The 18,709-nt window shown below is 42.4% G+C and overlaps 1 protein-coding gene across 6 annotated transcripts in view; it reads right to left on the bottom strand.

Moving 5' to 3' along the window:
- TENM4 (teneurin transmembrane protein 4) overlaps positions 1–18,709 on the bottom strand; it is a 1,723,986-nt gene that overhangs the window by 255,079 nt on the left and 1,450,198 nt on the right. For all 6 annotated transcript variants that reach the window (XM_082246029.1, XM_082246030.1, XM_082246031.1 and 3 more), the window contains one exon: positions 14,424–14,558. In XM_082246029.1, the coding sequence (XP_082102155.1) occupies positions 14,424–14,558 (135 nt within the window). The remainder of the gene's footprint in view (positions 1–14,423; positions 14,559–18,709) is intronic.

Here is an 18,709-nt window from a genome sequence, read left to right as displayed (position 1 = left end):
GTTTGAGAAGCTCCAGCAAGTGGAGAAATCTCTGTTTTAGGTTTTCTCTGGGTTTAGTAATCATGGATAAGAGACTGGAGTTTGAGGGTTTGCAAAGCGTCTTGGGGGGGGGGGGGGACCTTCAATCCTGTGTCCGGAATTTGTGAGACACCTGAAGCCTCTGTAAATACACAGGTGTGCAGGGTCGATATAAGCCTAATAGGAGTTACTGCAGGTGCATTGGCTGCCATTTAGATACACAGCCAGAGTGTCAGAATAGAGGTGTTCTCCAGCCAGGAGAGCTGGCATACTGGGGAGACATGACTCCACGTTGGAGAGATTCCCTTTTCTGCAGGTCTGGTAGAGTTGGGACAGTTAAAGCTCCAGCCCCCCCACAAAAAATAAAAGTCAGCAGCTACAAATTCTGTAGCTGCTGACTTTCACTATAAGGGCACTTCCCTTTCCAGGGATCCCGCGGTGCCCTCACCCAAGCCAATTCTTGAATCAGCTCTCGGTTGCCGACGCAGCCATCTTGGGTAGGGGAATCCTACTGTGCTGCGTTTTCTCAATGGGCCAGCTGCGCTCTCCGCTCCACCCCCCCCCCCCCCCCCCCACAATATGGCACCAAAGTGGAGGAACAGACAATTGGAGCTACCCCTTTTTGGTGGAGCTTCACTTCAAGCAGGTTGGCAGAGGACAGGGAGAGCGGAGGCAACTGGAGAGTCCAGGAGGGGGAAATGTAAGTCTGGAGTGGGAGAGCCTGGGATGCTGGGAGAACCTATCTAGAGTCCAGGGGTGGGCTGGTACAGCGAGGGGCTTTGGGGGACCAGCGTAAAGGGCAATGATACTGCTGAAGTGAGAGTCAGGTGGATCAGTGTGTGAAACTGAAACCCCTGCGTGGTCAAGTTTCTATTAGGACTTTTCTTTCCTTTTTGCTGATAGACTGACGGGGACTCACCTAAAAACTGCTCACCACATTGAGTTAATCCCCCATAACACAAAGGGCCCATGTAATGTCAATTTTTGAAGCATGTTACTAAACATGGTTTTGTGTTTTGAAAAGTAAGGGAGAGGGATTCAAAACCGAGATTTTCCAGTGTGCACATGCTTCGAAAATGCAAAAAGCTGTGTGTATGGGGTTCTGTAAATGAAATAAACATTTCAAAAGGCCTATTTAAGAGATACTTTTTACTCGACCCATTCAGGAAAAAGCAGCAGAGGATGTGTAACACTGTCCCACCCCACCCTCTTGCCAACCAAATAGTAATCATCTCTCAAGCGCTCCCCTACTGCTTTCTCCATTACCAAAAAGTTGTGCCAAGGAGTTTTTGTACATTTAATATGTTTCAATGGGTCTCGTGAAGAGAACACATCACCTGGCCCATTCAGGAAAAAGTGACAGGGACTATGTAAACCTCCGCTCACCCCCAGATCCAATGATACTTGTCTCGCAATGCTCCCTCACTGTTCCTTCCTCCATAAGCAAAATTAAAAATTAACTAATAGCAGTTCCTTGCAATAGAAGAGGTATTATATACTTACCACTCCGGCACTCCGTAGCGCCCATCTTTGCTCCATTAAAGCACTGCCGTCTATGCCGGACTGTTCAACATTCAACACTTCCTGGCGTATCGGATTCCGGTGTCTCTGACCACTCACTGCTGTTCCTTTCACTTACCTCTATGTCTAGTACTGACATATGGGACATTGAGAAGAGATATGGGGGTTAATTTGCTAAAACTGGAGTAAGCAAAATCTGGTGCAGCTCTGCATGGAAACAAATTGGCTTCCAGTTTTTTTTTTGTCAAAGCTTAAATCGAACAGAAGCGGTTTGGCTACCATGCACAGATACACTAGATTTTGCACTCTCCAGTTTTAGTAAATAAACCCCATGGATTGCGGTTTTGTTTTTTTTTTTGTTTTTTTAAAGACACAACAATGTCACCTTCAGTGGACCCATTGAACAGATGGTACCTTTACATAATTTGGACAATAAGTAGATGTCTGCAGCAAGCCACTAATGCTCAATGTGAGCTTTTATTAGTCATGATAGATTCAGACAGGTGCTATGTTTCGGAGTCATGGCACGACCCCCTTTATCATGATAGCCAACCATGTGCTGCCGTGACTCTGAAACATTACTTCTACCTGAAAATGTTTCGTGGCTAAAGAAAAGAAGGATCGACACTGAGCATCGTTGGAAGGCTGGTAACATCTGTTTACTGTCTGAACTGTGAGTAATTACTTCTTTCCATGACCCTATTGGGGAGATTTCACCTCCATGTTCTTCTCTATCTGAGAGTTTTTCTTTTGAGATTTCAACAACTTGAGTTTCTAGGTCTGTATACCCATTGCTGTTAGCAGGGCTGAGCCAAGGCATAGGCAGAAGAGGTAGCTGACTTCAACAAAAGGGGATTTCATCAATAGGGGGCATAAAAAGGGCAGGACCTGACTTTGTCCTGGTCATACTTGTGGCGTTTACCGAACAACGCTAAAACAAATGCAAACTTTAGGAACACCTAGGAATTAGACCTACAAATCAATAAATCTGAAGAGCAATGAAAAGAGCATGCGTCTTTGCTCACAAATGCTCCCTGAGCACAGGTATGGAGGAAACTTCATTCAAAATACTCACCCAATGGTATGGAAGTCCAATTAAAGTCAACCAATGGTTCCAACACCTATCCGATTTATGTTGGAGATGCAGACAAGACAAAGGAGCCTGCTTACATATCTGGTGGCATTGCCCCCAAAATATCCAACTTCTGGGAGCAGATAAAGTGGATTACCCACATCACTGACCTTAGATCTGTCTTGCTTTCTACTTCATATTACCCCATACTCATATAAAAAAAGATAAAGTTTCCCCCACGAGACATTTGTTAAATGCTGCTAAATGACTTGTTCCACACCACTGGAAATCTATTCATGTCCCAACAGTAAAGGAATGACTGTTAGTAGTAGATTCAATTTACAACATGGAAGAAAACTTGACAATGGCCAAAAAAATCCACAACACGCTTCCACAAAACTTGGAGTACATGGCTCTTCGAACTCTCAAATGACTACAGATCTATTACAGGTACTTGATTAACTGCATTGTACCAACTCCCACACTTTAACCCTTTCTTTGATTTCCTTATTTGGACATCACCTTTAAAAGTACACTTGAATACACTCCTATATTTCCCTACTCTTGGAATTAAATTTCAACTTAGTTGTGAATTATTTGTGTCTATTCCCTTTTTAACTTAAAGAAAGCTCATTTGGACTTACTTTAGGAACCAATGTACTTTTTTCTCATTGTTTTATTGCCATCCATACTCACCAGTATCATCGTATGCCTACACTTCTGTTAATACTATTTTTGTAAATGTTTTTTCTCCTGTTCATTTTTATTTTTTTTACACTTTCAATTTTGTACTTTTCTGTACGTGCAAAAATATTCTCTCTCAATAAAAGTTATTGTGAAAAAGAATAAAAGGACACCGATAAAGTATTTTACAGCTCATGGTGGGGGCACACTTTGGCCTTTTCACATTGGATGCTAAAGGACATTGTCCCAGCATTTGGTTTTTACTTAAACTTTACTTACTCAAAAGTGGAACTTCCGCTTATCTGTCTCCTCTCCCCCCTCTGGTGCCACAATTAGCACCTTTCAGGGGAGAGCGGGTACCTGTTTTTGACAGGTACCCTGTCCCCACTTCCGTCGGACCTCGCCGCAGTGAGGTTCGTCACAGGTTCGGCCCCCTCCTCCTCCCTCTGCTTTGTGGCCAATTACAGAGTGCAGCGCCCTTCGCGCATGTGTAGTAGGGACCCGCCCGTGAAGCCTCAAGGCTTCACAGCCGGGTTCCCTTACCGGCAATGGCGGCGGCAGCACCCGACAGCAGATGAAAATATCAGCTGCGGTGCTGACATTGCTGGACTCCAGGACAGGTAAGTTTCCTAATATTTTAATTTTTGTAGGGGGGGGGGGGCGGAACGCCGCTTTAATTTAATATTATGGAGTATGCGATGCAATCGGTTAGAAAGCCAGGTAGACAAGAACACAGATGAGAGATCGCTCCAAACCAAGAGATATTATCCTGCAAATGACTGGCCAATCCTATAACTGAAATATCACATTTGCATGGACTAACCTTTAATGCAGGTAAGATAAGTATTGAACACTTCACCATTGTTCTAGGTAAATATATTTCTAAAGCTGTTATTCACATGAAAGTTTCACCACATGTCGGTAATAACCCATGCAATCCATACATACAAAGAAACCAAAACAAATAGGTTCATAAATTAAGTTATGTGTAATAAAATGGAACGACACAGGGAAAAAGTATTGAACACATGAAGAAAGGGAGGTGCAAAAATACCCACAACAGCTGGAATCTATCAGTAATTAGAAAGCAATCCTGCCCCTTGTCAGTGCAAATTAATATCAGCTGGATCAGTCTCATCTGATAGCCTATAAAAAGGTGTCTCATTCCCAAGGTTCCAACGCACTCTTCCCAATGCACACGTTCCTGTGAAAGTGGCTGTATGTGTAAATGGGTCCTGAAGTGACCACTGTCTGGAACCGTGAGCCATTCGAATCAGGAATGTCACCAGCACACCATGGGTCTCCAAAAAATGGGTCCAGAGCTTTATTCAGCGATCACGTCATTACAGCAACATTTCGGAGCCATGCAGGGCTCCTTCATCAGGCATGTCCTGCGAGGCTCTGAAACATTGCTGGTGACATTCCTCGTTTTCACTACCAAGGTATCAGACAAGAAACATCTCCTGATGGGTAAAAGCAAAGAGCTCTCTCAAGACCTTCACAACCTTATTGTTGCAAAACATACTGAGGACATTGGTTACAGAGGGATTCTTAAACATCTGAATGTTCCTGTGAGCACTGTTGGGGCCATATTCTGGAAGTGGAAAGAACAATATTTCACCATAAACCGGGCACGACCAGGTGCTCCTCACAAGAATTCTGACAGAGGAGTGAAAAGAATTATCAGAAGAGTTGTCCAAGAGCTAAGGACCACTTGTAGAGAGCTTCAGAAAGACTTGGAATCAGCAGGTGCAACTGTTTCAAAGAGAACAATAATAAAGCACTCGACCACCATGGCCTGTATGCACGCTCACCGCGAAAGACTCCAATGCTGAAGAAAAAGCATGTTGAAGCTCGTTTAAAGTTTGCTGCTCAACATTTAGGCAAAGCCTGGGAAATACTGGGAGAATGCAGTCTGCTCAGATGAGACCAAAATGGAATTCTTTGGATACCATAATAAACACCATGACACTGCACCCCAAAAACATCATATCAACAGTGAAGTTTGGAGGTGGGGACATCATAGTGTGGGGATGTTTTTCAGCATACAGTACTGGTAAACTTCATATCATTGAAGGAAGGATGAATGGAAAGATGTACCAAGACATTGTTGATAAAAATCTGCTGCCATATACCAGGATGATGAAGATGAAACAAGGGTTGACATTTTAGCAAGACAATGATCCCAAACACAAAGGAAACTCTCAAATGATTTCAAAGAAAGAAAATAAAGCTGCTAGAATGGCCCATCCAATCACCTGAATTGAATCCAATAGAAAATCTATGGAAAGAACTAAAGATCCGTAGGTCTCTTCTATGAACTCTGAACCTTCAAGATTTGAAGACTGTTTGTGTGGAAGAATGGGCCAAGATCACACCTGAGTAACACCATGTGACTAGTTTCTCCATACAGGAGGTGTCTTGAAGCTGTCATTACAAACAAAGATTTTGTAAGGAAGTATTAAACAAATTTCAGTTATTTTGTTCAATACCTTTTCCCTGTGTCATTCCGTTTTATTACACATAACTTAATTTCTGAATGATTTGTTTTGGTTTCTTTGTATGTATGGATTGCATGGGTTGTTACCCACATGTGGTGATAATTTCATGTCAATAGCACCTTAAGCAATATATTTACCTAGAAAAATGGTGACGTGTTCAATACTTATTTTAGGGGCCTTTCACACGGGTGGTGCGCATGACGAACTCTGTTTTGCTCAGCGGGGATCGATCCGCCGATCTCCGCTGAGCAGGCGGATGACCGCTCTGTCTCCACACTGTGTGCAGAGATGGAGCTTTCAGATCCCCGCTTTCCTCTATGGAAGATCGGGTGAGAACGGACCGCCTGTGGGTTTTTATCCGATCTTATACGATCCTCCAGACGGATGAAAAGAAAGGGTTTCCATCCGTCCGGATTTCACGGACAGGATCGGATAGCAGTGGGTGTCTCCGCTGACATCCGCTGCTCCATAGGGCTGCACAGAGCATCCGATCAGGTCCGCCTGAAAAACTGACAGGGACCCAATCGGAAAGCCTGGAAAGGGGCCTTACTAGCTGTATGTGTTCATGTGGGTAGCCACACTTGCTCATTATTAAAAGAGCCTGTGCTTTCTCCATAGTATTGTAGAGCTCCCTTTTCATCTGCAATACCTTACATGTGTTGTGTCAGGGCTGTCCATTAATTTTACCGTATTCTTGGTGGCAATGCGAAGGAGGGCCTTATTTGGTGCTGTCCCATATATCCCTATGACCAGTCTTGCTGTGTTGTAATGGGATTCCATTCAACTGAGGGCCCTCAGCATTGAAACTACTCTATCACCAACAGCTCTGGTCAGACGGCGATGATCGTGTGCCGGTAGCTTCAATCACAAGATCACTGTGACAGGCAATTGCATTTACAAGGGCTGGCAGGAAAGGGTTAAAGGACTGCTAAAATATATGAATACAACAATGCATAAGAAATTAGATCTGAACCATCAGTTCCAATGCATCACAAAACAACGCACAGATGGTTCCTGAAATGCATCTGCATTGAGGTGCTTCAGTAATATGCATTCTCACGCCTATCCAAATGACTGACGGAACCCAAAGCATTATCTTGGTTTCCTCTCTGACTATTTCAGCCATCCGTCTGTGCACAACACGCCCCAATAGAAGTACATAATCTTCTAATAACCCTTTGATATAAAATAAAAAACAAGGGGGAGCAAAAATAACATTTACAAAAAGCCGTGCTTAGAATGACTTTGAAGAATAAAGGACTCAATGTGTGCTGACAGCAAACACTGCAGAGTTTCCCTTTAAGCCATGGTTTACGGCCCGGGCTGCAGTTTAATAAAACAAATATTATAGAAAAAGGGCCCATTAATTTTGTCAGTCAAATTACTTTTATTTATAGGATCAGGAAATTTGGCGTCTGGTTGAAATTATAAAAGAGCGGCAGGTTAAGCCCACCTGAGTATTAAGTGTCAAAAATTACCCCGCACATTCTTTTATTAAACCAGATGCAATATATAAAACTAAAATGTAAAAAAAAAAAAAAGCCAACCCTTACCTAACCTATTACTTTTAGCTGCACTCCTTCCAGAGTTTCCAGATTTGTTAATGTTTGCTGCACAGTACAGACCCAGTAGGGACACAGAGCTAAACACAGCAACAAGCTGAAGTATTACTAAACCCAGGGGCCTGCATTCACTATATCTGGTCCCCCAGAGTACACAGAACATGGAAATGCGATTATTTTAGTAAATATAAACTGCTAAATATCTTTTCCCATCAGCAGTATATAGCAGTCTTGTGACGTCAGTGTCTGGTTAAAGCTTGTAAGTGGAGCTTTCATTCTACTCTGAATGTCCTATGAGGATGCAGGACCCCTGACCCTCTGTCTGGACAGTGCGGATTGGCTCTGTGCTGATCACATGCACCCTCCTAGGAAAAAAAAAAAACTCTAGCAATACACACCAGCTATAGCTGCTGGCAATAATTACATGGAAAATCTAACAGGCTGGTTGTACCTAAGTTGGTCGCTCGATCAACTTGGTAAATCAGCTGGACCATACATGGCTCGAATCTCGGCCAGCCCTTGCTGAACCGGCTGAGAATCTAATGGTCTATGGCCGGCTTTAAAAGCACACAATAAAAGCTGGTCAGAAGATCCTCATTTTCTTCAATTGTTTAGTGTGGATTTTCTGAGGCTGTACATTACGTTCTTTGTATCACTTGGGACACAACAAGACCTACTGAGATGTATTTACATTATAGGCAAAGCAACGTTGTGTTCAAAGGCAGGCACAGCATTTGCAAACAATGCCCGTGTACATAGGCCCTTAAAGTGGAACTGAAGTCTTGCTTTTAAAAACTGTGAGCAGGCAGGCTCCTTATTGCAGAAAAGACATGTAATATCTCTACTATCATAAAAGAAACCTACTTGCCTGCTTGGCCAAGATCAACCTGAGCCAGTCCTTGAGAATAGCCGCAGCCCAGCACAAAAAGATGCCGGTGAGGAACGTCAAGCCGCTGGGAGGAAAGTATCGGGGAGTTTAGCCCGACTTTAAAGCATATCTCAACAGAAGAACAAAAAAATTGGATTTTTGTAAGATCTTACTGTAAAATCCTTTTCTCTTAGCTCATTGACAGACGTAGTCCTCTTTGATTCACATCAATTGGTTATGCTGCCTCCGCAGGAGTAGGACTAGGCAGAAAGAAAAACGTTCTGGCTCCACCCTAGGGGCAGTCCCAGAGGGTATATCCTCTTCCTGTCTGCTACAGGGAATCAGTTCTGTTATACAGCAGTGTCAGAGAATTTAACCCAACCCAACTCAATGATAGAGGGGCGGGTACTACGTCTGTCAATGAGCTAAGAGAAAAGGATTTTACAGTAAGATCTTACAAAAATCCAATTTTCTCTGTCGCTCATTGACAGACGTAGTCCTCTTTGATTCACATCAATTGGGACATTCAGAAGCAGTGCCACAAATGAGGGGTGGGATTGACAGAAATCAAAATCCAATCTAGAAGGCCCAACCGGAGCCAACCAGAAGTATCAAAGGACTCATCGAGCAAACAGATGAGACCTACCCAACAAACCCTCGAGGTAGACCAACAGTCTTCTCAAACAGCGGCCTGCAGGAACCTTGCGGCCAGAAGAGGCATCTGACGATGCCATCACATAAACCTTATACAATATTGTAAAGGTATGAACCGACGACCAAACAGTCGCCTTGAAAACCTGAACCACTGACGCCTGAAGGCGGAAGGTCCAGGAAACTCTAAGCGCCCGAGTAGAATGCGCCTTAACAGGGAACGGGGGATCCCGACCCTTAGATAGCATAAGCCTATACCACCGTCTGTCTGATCCATCTAAAGATGGTCGCGGCAGAAACAGGCAACCCCTTCTTAGGGCCATCCGTGATCACAAACAGTGAATCCGTCTTACAAAATGAATCCGTAGTATTCAAATATATCCTGATCGCCCGAACTACATCCAAGGAATGCAACGCAATTCTCGAGGATGATAGGGCTTAGGACATAGGAAAGACAATACAATGTCCTCATTCAAATGAAACTTTGAAACCACCTTAGGAAGGAAGGATGGATTCGGATGAAGAACAACCTTATCCCTATGAACCACCAGATCTGGGGAACAACAGGATAATGCAGCCAGTTCTGACACCCTGCGTGCAGAAGTGATAGCCACCAAGAAGGCCACCTTCTGGGATAAAGTAAGCAAGGGAATCTCCCTGATATTTTCAAAAGGAGGCTTCTGAAGAACCGACAGCACCAAATTAAGATCCCAGGATGGTAACGGCGCGCGCACTGGCGGAGCCAGGTGTCGCACCCCCTGGATGAAATTCCGCACCAAGGAATGAGTAGCCAAAACCTTCTGAAGAAGATAGCTAATGCTGACTAGACAGAAAAAAACTGATTCCCTGTAGCAGACAGGAAGAGGATATACCCTCTGGGACTGCCCCTAGGGTGGAGCCAGAACGTTTTTCTTTCTGCCTAGTCCTACTCCTGCGGAGGCAGCATAACCAATTGATGTGAATCAAAGAGGACTACGTCTGTCAATGAGCGACAGAGAAATTAATACCGTATTTTCTGGCGTATAAGACGACTGGGCATATAAGGCGACCCCCCTATAACATGATCTACCGGTAATACTTATACTTAGGTTACCTTGGAGATATTATACTCGGCGTATAAGACGACCTCCCATTTTTGGGGGATTTTTTTTGAGGTTCAAAAGTAGTCTTATACGCCAGAAAATACAGTATATTACAACTTACCAGTCCTTTGTTGTGGTTGATGCATTCATTTTTTTTTTTTTTTTGTGCGCGTTTTTTTCCTTTTATTTTCACCTGGTGATCTTGCCAGTAACACATGTCCTATCCTAAGATGACAACATTCCATACAGAATCTTTGGAGAAGCAGCGTTGTCACCCTAGGACAGAAAGTGTTTTAGGAATACAGAATCTTTCCCCTTTTCAATACCTTCATAACATAGGGGAGAGGTGCAAGTTGCTTGGCTGTATTGCTGGCTTCAGAACTTTTCAAGTCACTAATTTGAAGCAAGCATGCAGGCCAAGAAAGCCAGGGGAATCAGAAGTCCTTATCTACATTTTTGGTTCAGGTAAGTGACTCAAGCATGCAGGCCAAGAACGCCAGGGGAATCAGAAGTCCTTATCTACATTTTTGGTTCAGGTAAGTGACTCAAGCATGCAGGCCAAGAACGCCAGGGGAATCAGAAGTCCTCATCTGCATTTTTGGTTGAGGTAAGCGACTCAAGCATGCAGGCCTAGAAAACCAGGGGAATCAGAAGTTCTTATCTAGATTTTTGGTTCAGGTAAGTGACTCAAACTACTGAAGTCTGAGATTTAGTATGACAGCTAGGCAACTAGCATTTGTAAAGTAAGGAGTAAGCAATGGCAGCCCGCTCTTGGGAAAGGTTTCCTTTAAATATAGTGTGTATATATATATATATATATATATATATATTTTTTTTTTTTTACACACACAAAAAAAAAAAAAAAAGAAAATTATATTATATATATATATATATATATATATATATATATATACACACACACACACACATTTTTTTTTTTATTATTATTCTATCTTAGTCTACTGGGTGAGAGATGCATGTGTGATACCTCACCAGGTGCCAGTGTCAAAACCCCATAATCCAGAAAGGTTTCTTCACCGGAAGAAGAGCAGGAGCCCTCGAAACGGTGGTGTTTTATGCCTGCTTTTGTAAATAAAGATTTGAGTAGACCAACACATTTGCAGCGCAGAAACCTTTTTATGTTGTATATAATTTTTTTTCTTTTATTCTTTAAATAGTATATATTATTTTGAAAATTAGACACATGTAGTTTTTCCACCTTGTGATTCTTCCAGCAACGTCTTTGACTGTTGGCCTTCAGAACAAGGTTTTTCTCTACACAATGTCCCTCCAAAGATCACATGACTGCCAAAATTCAGGTAGCAATCGCTGCTCACCAGTTAAAAGGTTAAGAAAAACAAACCTAACAAAAGCTCCCAGGAGGTGCGCCATCACTGCAGGGAATTCTGGGAAATCCCACGGATCTGCAGGCTCTGCACAATCTTCACATTGTTGGCATCTATAATGAACGTCGGACGGGTTTAGAACTTCCTACCCAATTAACTAATTTGTAGCTTTAGAGGGCTTAAATTATAATCACATAACTGCAGAGTAATCACAACTTGTGTTTTCCTGACTACACAAGGCAGGACGATGAATTGAACATTAGTTTGCCCCCACGTCAGTTTTCCTGCAGCGATTCTGCTACAGCTGGTAGACATCATAAAAACACACACGTATGATATTGAACAGGGGGTCCGTCATCAAAAGAAAGGTGCAATTAGCCCCAAAAGAACAAAACAGAATAGAACTACGTCAGGAGTTCAAATTGTGGGCCCCTTTCTTCAAATTTTACACGATGATATAGAGCAGACGTTTGTTAATTGTCTTTGGTCTGCAATTTCCAAGAAAGATATTCTCAATTATGACCATTTTCCAGCTGGATTAAGCTGTCACATGTTTAATATAAAGCTGAAAGGTTATTCCGGACCCATTTACCGCTTACAAATCCTGGGGCTGATTTACGATCCCGGAACAAAGGTGTAGTTGTTGTGCAGAGCTCACTATGTGGGGTTCAGTGTTTAACGGTGCAACAACCGAAAAACTGTGCAACTGAAATTCTCAATCTCAAGTGAAAAATAAATGGAAGTAAAGAAGGCTTCTCCAGTTTTGCGTCTGTTGTCGCAAATTTCAGGATTTCTGCTTATTTTTTAACAGCATCAATAGGATATAGACACAGGCAAGGGGATATCTCCAGGTTTGCCCCATTTATTGAAAATGAGAAAAAAAAGTTTTTTATAGTATAAAACTCCGCTCCAGCCAAAACTTTTTATTTCCATTTGGATAGATTGGGTAAGGGTTAAAGCAACCATTATTAACCAGGACTCAATGGAGTTCTATGGTTCCTCCTGAGGTTCCTCAAGGTTCTTTGAGCTGAGACTGATTGAACCCCCAGCTGAAAGTGCCTGTATAATTCCAGGTCAAACACCACTTTGCAGATCTTTTTAGCCATCTGTAAGGCTGGCATTCTAATCAGTTCTGTAAAGGGGGCTTTTTTTTCCAATGACGCATAATAAAATTATTTTTAGGAGGGGTTCCCCGAGACCTGAATAATATTTCAGGGGTTCCTTTGGGTTAAGAGGAGGAAACTGGGTCTCTGTTAGGCTTTTAATGTTGCACTCCAAATAAATTATAAACCCTTTAACCCCGTTCAGACAGGGGCGACACGACTTGCTGGGGCGACCTGTGAAGTCGCGGTGCACAGCGTCCTCTGCGCGACTTGCACGGACTTCATATAATTGAAGTCAATGCAAGTCGCCTCCAGGTCGCCCCAAAGTAGTACAGGACCCTTTTTCTAAGTCGGAGCGACTTGTGTCGCTCCTATTAGAACGGGTCCTGTACTATTCAATGGCGGGCGACCGACCGCGACTTGTCAGGCGACCAAGTTGCCTGACAAGTCGCGCTAGTGTGAATGGAGTCTTTATGTGGATGCCAATGGTTTTTAAAAAAAAATACCCATGAGAAAAACCAAAAGGGAAATCATGCTCAGAGAACAGAACTAGCAGCTGGCACATCAACTCACATAGGTTGATAAATGCACAAATATAAATACTAATCGGTGCTAAAATAAAGTGAGAATATTTCAAAAATAATAAAAGTGAATCCAAAAATTGTAACCGTCCCAAGTAAAATCTTCTGTATAAGAGTCTTCACATGTTCTGAAATCAATAATTCTCCAAACATGAAAGACACCATTTACAAGCATAACATAATATATCAATAGGTACAGAAGACTCAAATTGACTGCCACTATAAAAAAAAAAGTATAATTATCAAAAACCAAATTACCCTAACAAGGTCTAATGTCCCCAAAGGTCTCAGGGATAAATTGAAAAATGTCATCTCAACACAAACATATATAGGACAATCCAATAACTATGAACAATGAAGGCCCAGGCTAGGGCCCAATACTTGAGCCTAATAGGGTCCAAGAAGCAAAAAAAAAAAAAAGCTAAAGAGAGGATACAAGATGAGGGGATTAGGAAGGAATAAAAAGGGATGTGATTGGTTTAAATCAACTACCGATTCCTCAAAAAAAAAAAAATTAAATGAAAGACTGCCTACCCAACCCAACCTCTCGGCTCTACTGACACTTCCTGCCAGTGCTATGGTACCTGGCATTATATTACGTAGCTGGGACAGCCATCACCTAGGGTCCCTTCACAGCCACGTAGTTGGATGTAGTTGCTTAATATATATTATGCTGTACGTTTGTGTAAGCAGATTAATTTGAATGGGCTATCAATGTGCCTCAACGGACCTAGAATCAGCAGCACAGAACAGCTCATGGTAGCACATTTCTGTGCATTGTGGTATTGATTTAGTGCTTTGGGATGCCATTGAAAAATGCTTGTTGCCTACCTGACGTGCTGATGTGGTAACTTCACTGCTTTCTGATATACTGACCTAGACTAATTACACACATAAGGGACTTTTGATCTTCATGGACTTTGCGAGATCCTTGTTTTGGATATGAAAGGTAGCATGTGTTAAATCCAAAGCCAGGCAACTAGCTTTTTCAGAAGAAGGGAACCAATGGCTGCTCACATATGACTCCAATAACAGATTTTCTAAAATATATTGAGAAACGATGATCAGCAAAAACACAAGCTACATGTATTATTGCTAAGCCACATATGGAGGATGCTGAAAAGTCTCCTCCACTGTTTGAGGCCCTCACAGGTAATCTGAACCCCTGGAATCCACTGACAACAAGCAATGAACTTTTGGGTGGACTAGAACTAAAACTAATTAAATTACAACAAAATAAAGTGATCATAGATACAGAACTGGAAAAAAAAATGAACTGTATAATTCTCAATAGATGGCCCCCCCCCCTTTTTTTTTTAAAGGCCTGTGATACCATGGGGGATGATCACAGACGTATGCAGTGATTTCAGAGACATGATGGGTCATGTGAAATGGGACGCACGAGAAACTCACAACACTTAGAACACACCCTACCTTCGCCTGTCTTCCCCGAAGGGTACAAGGTGACGTCCGTCGGCAAAGGCCAACTGCTGGCTTTGTCATCTGAGATCTCGTATGTCTGTCTTTCCGTCGGCTGCAGGTGCCAGTTTAGGCCAAAGAGGTTCATGGCTGCGGTGAGCAATGAAGAAGAATCATTTGTATGCTCAGAGGGACATTAATTAGTGTCATGAATTGTACAAAAAGAAAAAAGTAACCTTTTGCAACTAATCACTTTGGTCAGTCATCATATACATGCGCTTTTTTAAAAAAGATAGCCCTTTTCTTTTGTGTTTGAGGTACAGGTAGCTATGGTAGAACATGGAGAAATCAAATTTCGGGGTACTGGGTGACCAGGACCTTGTGACATCCCAAAGGAAATTAGACAAGCTGCTATCTTAACAATACGGGTGCTCTGTACATACAAAACCATATTAGTAAAAAAAAAAAAAAGGAAGGCATTAAATGAAAAAAAATGTAATCCATCAAACTCTGGGTAATGGGACCGGTACGCTTTGGTTGGTTAATTCCGCTGGTTAGTAGGGTGCCAATAACGCTAAGGTTGTGGGTTTTCCCTCAAAGGAATTTGCTTGATGTTTAACACTAATTCAAAAAAAGCACAGCGAACCCCCCTCAGGAATGACGTCAGATATGTAGACCTCACTGACAAGATTCTAGGACAATATCCCCCCAGACAATATCCCTCCGGAAAACATCCCCCCGGGACAATATCCTCCCTGGACAATATCCCCCCTCTAACCCTATGTCCAGGGGGTTGTTTTCCGGGGGGATATTGTCCGGGGGGGATATTGCCCGGGAGATGTTGTCCGGGGGGGATATTGTCCGGGGGGGATATTGTCCAGGGGGGATATTGTCCAGGGGGGATATTGTCCAGGGGGGGATATTGTCCAGGGGGGGATATTGTCCAGGGGGGGATATTGTCCAGGGGGGGATATTGTCCGGGGGGGATATTGTCCGGGGGGGATATTGTCCGGGGGGGATATTGTCCGGGGGGGATATTGTCCGGGGGGGGGGATATTGTCCGGGGGGGGGATATTGTCCGGGGGGGGGGATATTGTCCTGATACCCACTGACAAAGACCCAGAGAGACAAACTATTTGGCGACCTGAATTTATAAAAACTGAACACTCAGTTGGACAAACCCTTTAAGGTAGGATTCACGGTCACATAGTTTTGAGATAAATGTGTGGAGTTAAGCCGGCCATACACAATTCGAATGTTTGCCAGTCCAGGAACCGAACAAGATTCTAACTGTTAATTGGCAGGCTAAATGTACCAAGTTGATCGAATAATCAACTTGGGTACAACCAGCCCGCCAGATTTTCTGGCAATTATCGCTAGCGGTTATAGGAGCAATCACTGTCTTCTCCTGGTGAGGATGCTACAGTGTCTTTCTTTTAACCGGTTTCTGCAACTCTGATTTTATTGAGTTTGCTGGCTTTTTTGTTGCAACTTTTTCAATGGGTCACCATTGGCTGAGCACACTACTACAGGGCGAATTTTTGAACAGAATTCTACTATTGAATGGACAGCCTTAGTCACCAGAACATGTGCCCCAATTTGAAGATGTCCCCTTACTTTCTGTTCTTGCACCCATGGTTTGGACTTCCCATCACTTTCCGTTTCATTCATAAGAACCACCCGGACTTATAGGGTGTGAAACGCCCCAAACAACAATACAAACCTGGAGAAAAATCCATCTAACATTCATCTTGTAGTGGGACGCTCAGCCAATGGTGACCCAGAGAAAAACTTGCAACAAAAAAAAAAGCATAAAAAACACTTACCGTAATAAGAGTTATAATACTCCTAATGTGTGTATGCGCAAAACAGCTGTAGAGGTTTACTACTATACAACGCTTGAGGTCCTGGCTGCCACTCTGCAAAAGATTGGCGGCATTAAATGTTGCAAATAAAGAGGCTTCTGTAATTGAAGTATATACATATGAGAGAGGAGGAGGTGACCTGAAGGAGCTACCTGAGGATTTCCTTAATTGCAACGTTGATTTACACTGCGCATTGAGCCCTAACCATGAAGATGAGGGGCAATATTATGGGGTGAGTTGCCTAGCTGAGGGGTGTGGATTTCACAGAGGTGGTGGACTTTGCGGTCACCCAATACTCAGCACGGGATTACTATAATTAGATCACCAACGATCACTATACTCCTTGATTACAGTGGACTGAATGCAGACTTTTTTTGGCACTTCTTTATTTTTGTGCACACATTTTGATTCCCATTTATTTTATTGCCAATATTTATTTGTATTGATTTAATGGTTATTCACTCACATATGTTTTGGGTGTATTGCGCGGCTAGTTGGAATATAGTTTCACTTTATAATATTTGTTCAAATTGATCAAGCCGCAGCATATTTGGTTTGCGTAAGCACTATTTGATCACATTTACACAGAGGCTTATTTTACTTTTCATAAGCGCGAGTTTTTCTTTATATACTTAATAAGAGTTGCAGAAAACAATTCAAAGAACAAAAAACATGGTAACATGAATGTCTCGAAACATCCAATTCCCCTTTTTGAGGATCACACACAATAAAACAAATTTAAAAACATCCAAACTCAACATCAACATTAAAAAGAAATTAGCTTATATTCTAGGCAACAATATTTTGCTATAGTTACATAGTCAGTCTGGTTGAAAAAAGAAACCGGTCCATCTAGTCTAGTTCAACCAATAAATGAACTAGATTCTAGAAAAATAATGGAAGTCAATTTGAACTTTTGATTTTCTTTATATTTCATAACTAAAAAGTAAAAAAAAAAAAAAAAAGTCTACAAACTTTTTAATCACACCCTATGACATTATCTTAAAAATATATTTGAGTTGACCCAAACACTGTGGGCACTCTGCATTTTATTTATTTTTCAGCACTCAGTGTTTGCAGGCTGAAATCTTTAGAAGTTAATTATTTTTTTTTTTTAATCTGTAGTTCATCCAGGGTCACACTGTGTTCACACCAGTGTCATTTTACAACGCAAGCATTGTCCTGCTGCTTGGTGGACCGAGCACTGTTATTCTAACCCAGAACTCTACTCGAGTCCTGGGCAGACAGGGTATCCTGCTTGTTTCATCCATCCAGGTCACACAGCAGAGTGCCCCGCACCCCCGGCACTCCATCATCCCAAGAGGACGCCAGTGGTTAAGACATGTTGCTCCACCTGTGCAATGTATGATTTATCGGACAGCTGCGATGAAGTATGCAGGTGTTGAAATCCATTATACCCAACTGTGATCTCTATTAATATTTTACTATGGATTTGTATTGATTACGGAAACAACATTCAAGTCGCTGACCTTTGTGAATCGGGTGGAAAGAATGCAATTAGGTTTGACAGCAGCAGAAATGGATGAGAAAAGGCATACATAATGACATCAGATTGACAGGAATGGTGTTCAAATAGAGAAACTGGAGTAACCCTGGGTAAAAATCAGATTTCGCTTTATGAATACTAAAGACAATTCCAAGAGCAACCCTGCCTATCCTACTTTTTAACACGTTTGGAAACGCTGGCATGGTACATAAACCCGCAGTGCATAATGGAATCAAGGTAGAACATACACCGACAATAGAAATAGCACAGTGTCCATCGGCAAAGAACATAAGTTACCCAATTCTTCATAGACACCGGGACCATACCCTCACACAGGGTCATGACACACACTAAACAAGATAGAGCCCGCCCCCGCAGCCAACCCATCACTCCAACTGAAGTAAACAGTTGAAGGAAATACTCTTCTGCTAGGCCTTCTATGGCTGCCATACCCTATCGAACTTCCTAGGGCAATTCCTACTAATGTAAGTTAATTTGTGCATAGGAAGAAGAGCATTGATAGAGTTTTCCCACAAAACCAGAGAATGAGCATTACATTTAATTATGATTTCTCTCTTAGCATAATATAACTAGAAATTAAAAGTTTAGTTCATCTGGGCCATTGTTCATCATCTGGTATTCCCAACAATGCCAGGGTAGGGGAAACCAGGAGGGTCAGCTGAAGACGGAAGGTAATAACCTCGGAACACTTCCATCCAAATCAGTACCACCCTTGGGCAACTCTAGAACATATGAAAGTATGTGCCAACACCAGCTAGAAAAAGGGGGAAATCTGGTGATCCCCGAGGATAGATTCTATGTAGCCTCTAGGGAGTATAGTACACTAGGGATCGACCGACTATCGGCAAAGCCGATATATCGAGGACCGATATGCACTTTCCCCGATATATCGGAATCGGCCACCAAGG

Source organism: Pelophylax lessonae, assembly GCF_965119305.1.
Source record: "Pelophylax lessonae genome assembly, chromosome: 2".
In the NCBI taxonomy this organism is placed as follows: Eukaryota; Metazoa; Chordata; class Amphibia; order Anura; family Ranidae; genus Pelophylax; species Pelophylax lessonae.
The sequence above is the reverse complement of the archived record's forward strand: the minus strand, read 5'-3'. Positions and strand labels throughout refer to the sequence as shown.